The sequence below is a fragment of the Dermochelys coriacea genome, chromosome 2 (genome assembly GCF_009764565.3).
Source record: "Dermochelys coriacea isolate rDerCor1 chromosome 2, rDerCor1.pri.v4, whole genome shotgun sequence".
Taxonomy (NCBI): Eukaryota; Metazoa; Chordata; order Testudines; family Dermochelyidae; genus Dermochelys; species Dermochelys coriacea.
In genome coordinates, this window is record NC_050069.1 from 39,679,229 (window position 1) to 39,683,684 (window position 4,456).

The 4,456-nt window shown below is 36.7% G+C and overlaps 1 protein-coding gene across 8 annotated transcripts in view; it reads right to left on the bottom strand.

Annotated features, from left to right (window-relative positions):
- The window catches only part of POLR2K (RNA polymerase II, I and III subunit K), a 10,856-nt gene continuing 6,400 nt past the window's right edge, over positions 1 to 4,456 (bottom strand). For 7 of the 8 annotated variants that reach the window (XM_043507530.1, XM_043507528.1, XM_043507529.1 and 4 more), the window contains 3 exons: positions 4,060 to 4,123; positions 620 to 712; positions 1 to 179 (listed from right to left, as the gene is read on the bottom strand). In XM_043507530.1, the coding sequence (XP_043363465.1) occupies positions 157 to 179; positions 620 to 712; positions 4,060 to 4,123 (180 nt within the window). In that variant the 3' untranslated portion in view covers positions 1 to 156. Of the gene's footprint in view, positions 180 to 619; positions 713 to 4,059; positions 4,129 to 4,456 lie in introns of all 8 variants that reach the window. The other variant, XM_043507532.1, reaches the window with a different exon arrangement.

A 4,456-nucleotide genomic window follows, 5' to 3' on the forward strand; every position in this document is an offset into this window, starting at 1 on the left:
TTTGATATTAAAAACTTTATTTAATTACTTGAATAATTTACAACTGATATCAGAATGAAAAAGTATATATTTGTCCACAGCAGATGTGTATACAAACCAAAAGTTATCAGTGTACTAAAATGAACTAGGTCAAAACAGCTACATTTTGAATTCACATTACCGGGCATCAAAGACAACCACTGTAATAGTCAGAGTTAAAGAAAATGACAGGGAATTAAAAAAAACAAACAAACAAAAAACCACAACGCAATAACAAGTCAGTCATGCAAAATATGTCGAGGCTCATTTTTCAGTTACCACCATAGTTAGCAATTGTTTATATGCTTTTAAAAAATGGACTATGCTTTGCATGCATGATAGTATCTTCTATCTGGTGTACTTTTTACCAGTTTGCACTGCAATACAAGACTACCAAAGTTTATTGTATTGTGCTTTAATTAACAAAAGCATCACTGAAAATAATTAAGATGTTATATGTTCTTTCTCACATATGTACTAGTTTGTAAGACTTTTTTGCACTGGACCAATTCTTCATTACTATCCCAATTTTTCATTTTATTTATAGCCACTATCTTCCCTGACCACTCAAAGAATTTAACAGGCATGTGCAAAAGGATACATCTTTTTGTTCTTTTCTTGTACATTATTCTGTACCCACATTCTCGACACCTGATCGGATCTCTTGCTTTTATTTCATTTTCTGTATGACATTCTGGGGTGGGAAAAAAAAACCTTATTAGACTACTATAACAAGAAATACAAAATGCAAGATGTTATAATTTACTTTAGGAAAAGGTAACAAAATTCAAGATCTGCATTTGTGGCAAACAAAACAACTTTAGTTAATTAATATTACTGAGAAAATCAAGTTCTTGATTTCTCTTCAGGATAAACACTTTTAGCTAACCTGTAAAGTTACAATTTATGTTCTATTACCTTTAGTGAAAACAAAGTATATGGTATTCAAATTACCTAGAATAAATCTATGGACCTATTACAAAATGTGCTCACAAATAATTGCCCATTCCGTGCTACCAGCTGAGTGGTATTAACATATTTCAATCCAAAATATTATATAACTATTATTATATAAATATTATATAACAAGGTGACAGGAGGGCCCTGTGGTGCTAACAACCATTACTCACTCTAAAACAGGGGTTCTCAAACTGGAGGCCAGGACCCCTCAGGGGGTTGCGAGGTTATTACACGGGCGGGGGGGGTCCATAAGCTGTCAGCCTCCACCCCAAACTCCGCTTCACCTCCAGCATTTATAATGGTGTCAAATATATTTTAAAAGTGTTTTTAATGTATGGGGGGGGGAGGGAAATCACATGCAGAGGCTTGCTGCATGGAAGTTTTCACCAGTACAAAAGCCTGAGAATCCTTGCTCTAAAAGGTTGGAGGCATTAAGAAATACTATGTTTTGCGGAGTACAACCCCTCTCTCTGGTTGCTGCTAAACTATCTGCAGGGATGGCTTCTCCTTGCATCAAAGATATTTCTGAAGGACAAAATTATTTTGCCTTTTGATTGCTCCAAATGGAAGGTACAGTATTTCAAAAAATACTCCCTGAAGACAGTATCACAGACTCAAATTGTAACAGTATTGTAATCCCTTTACAAGCTATTGCATTTGAACACTGCCCATAACAATTTTGGCTAAAAGTAAAGTGACCACATACGCTTTTCTCTGAGACGCGATCGTAGTTTTATTCTCATTTACATAGATAAAATATGGGGAATACTGTGCAAATATACTCTACAAACACTGCACCACATTGCAAACAGAGCAGCTTATAAAGGTTTTTGGAGAGAACTGCAACGCGTGACCCTTGCCCAGTGATGGAAGTTCTAAAGAGCTATTTCCACATTATCATCACTCCATGAAGCAAAAATCCATCATCTTAGTATAATTATTCTGCACCATTTGCAATCAGATGGCATGCCACCCCAAGCAAATAATGCAACTTATTACTAATAGTGATGTTAGGTTCAGCAGATATTATTTCTCTCACACATACAGCATCTACATAGCAACCTTCTACAGATCCAGTTGTAGGTCCACAAGCCATTTCAAGGCCTTCTCTCTGAAGTTGTGGATATCAAATTCACCTTTGAATCCATATTTGGGGCACTGTGTTATTATGTGTTCAATGGTTTGCACGTTCACCATAGTCACAGGAAGGGATGTCTGATTTTTGTTCGATGAGATTCAGTGTGGTCCATAGTCTGCATGGCATGTTGAAATTGGGACAGTGGCTTATTGGGTCAGTAATAATATGCTTGTTTGGAATTGTAGCTGAGATCCAGACACGTTGCCATTCCCTGGACAGATCCAGGGACATGGGTGGCCTACAGTGGTTTTCACAATTTCAGGCATCGTTGGGGGATGTTGTCCATAGCCTGCCAGATGGGAAGTTCTGGGTAGTCTTCGGTGGGGTGGATAAAAATCAATGATTAAAAAAAAAACCAAAAAACAAAAAAAAAAGCCATTGGATTTTTTTGATAAAAATTCTTTGAGGAAAAAACATATCTAAAGATAGTTTTAATTAAGATACACTATAGCTCAAAGATATCCCTATTCCACGATGAGAGTATAAATTATAATTCTATAGTATGAGACAATATATTCATGTAATGTTTAAGAAAAGTTTTGTAAATGAGTTCCAATAGTTCATGGATTAGGGACCCAATCTTATGGGGTTCCACAGGCTTCTGTATAGAGATTTAGGTTAATATTTCTATCTATCTAATGGGACTCAGTAAAAAACCCACCAGTAAAAACAAACAGAGGTGAGAAACAACAGACATCAGCTCTATTGTCCCTCTGCAAATTTGTGTACACAGAGTCAATCCCTTACCGCTCTCTAAAAGTGCAAAGTTTTAAAAAGTTCAATGAATAGAAGATTGTTGGGGGAGGAACGGATGTGGACAAGGAGAAGAAGTCTGGAGATAAATGTGAGAAGCGAGGGACTTATGCTTGTTTTGTTAAAATATTGTTATGTTTGCTGTTGAGGAAAAAAATCCAGAATACTTAACATAGTTTTAGTTAACTAAAACAACAATTTAAATGTCTGTCTGGTGATGTTCTCCTCCTAATACATCATGGCAAGAAAATCCTCCAAATATTAATGATTAATCTGTTGAATTGGAGATATTTATGAAGTCATTGGGAGGTGAACTATCTGCTTTAATTACCTTTGGTAAATGAAATAACTAAACAATCATTCATTTTCTGATATAGCTGTAAAACTAATCTGAAAAGTTCAAAATAAATCACTGTTTAAAAATGTATAGTGTGTACCTTCTCAAAATGAAACCTACATCTAACTCTGAGTTGTGAAGATTATGTATTAAGGTTATAACGACCAACAAGAATACACTTTTATGTAGAAAACCATGATTAAAATCGAGTCTTCCCGACTAGTGATTTAAATCAAATCCACCCTGGTCTTTGGCATGTTTACATTCTGATTTTGCAGCTATATTTTGATGGATAGCTGGAGGTACAATGTTTGCTAAAACAGAAAGCTACAATAGAGGGGTTGATTGTAAAGTCCGCATGATGATTTGCATGGTCTGAGTTAGCTGCCTATCCACAAATGGGGTATGGCAGCTTCTTGTCCATATCAATGCACAGTACTCTGCAACTAGGTACACCAGGGCCAAGGCCGACGTTAGTTGCAAGTGCGCTGCCTTGGTGCTACAAAGGCCCATAGCATTAAAGAAGCTAAAGTGACCCTTATATCTGACCATAAGATCATGGAGGAGTACTTTCAAAGGTGGCAGCTGAGACCAAAATCAGTAGTCTCTACTTTTTTCCACCTTGACAATAGAATCACACACAACACTCTCACTGTGAAGTTTGGTGGTGAAACTGTGCATTATGAACCAAAGCCAATATACCTCAGTGTAATTCCTGACCATACACTCACCTTTCAAGTCCACCTCCAGAAAACAGCCTCTAAAGCAAAGACGTGCATCAATATTATACAAAAGTTAGCAGGACCAAGCTAGGGATTAGCAAACATTATTAAACGTTAGGTTTTATTCTTACCTCCACAAATATAAATCATTGGCTGTTGCTTTGGAGGCTGAACATCCTTTTGGGAATCCATACTCTGTCAATAAGAAAAAAAAAATCCACGCTCTTGATTAGAGAGGGGGGACTGGAAGACAAAGACCTCTGAAGACAGCCCTAACGGCAACCCCATCTTCAGTCAACGCGCTAGAAATCCTTCTTTGGATAAAGCTTGGGGAGCATTACTCTCCCACTAATGAAAGATTTTGCTGCAACTATAAAAAAACAAACAAACAAACAAACCATCAACCATATATCACTCAAGTCTCAATACCACTAACCTGTCATCATTTCAGGAATGGACAGCATCACTACTTGTATATACAGGATAAACCCAGCCACATTATTCCACCCACTTAAAACACTGTCTAAT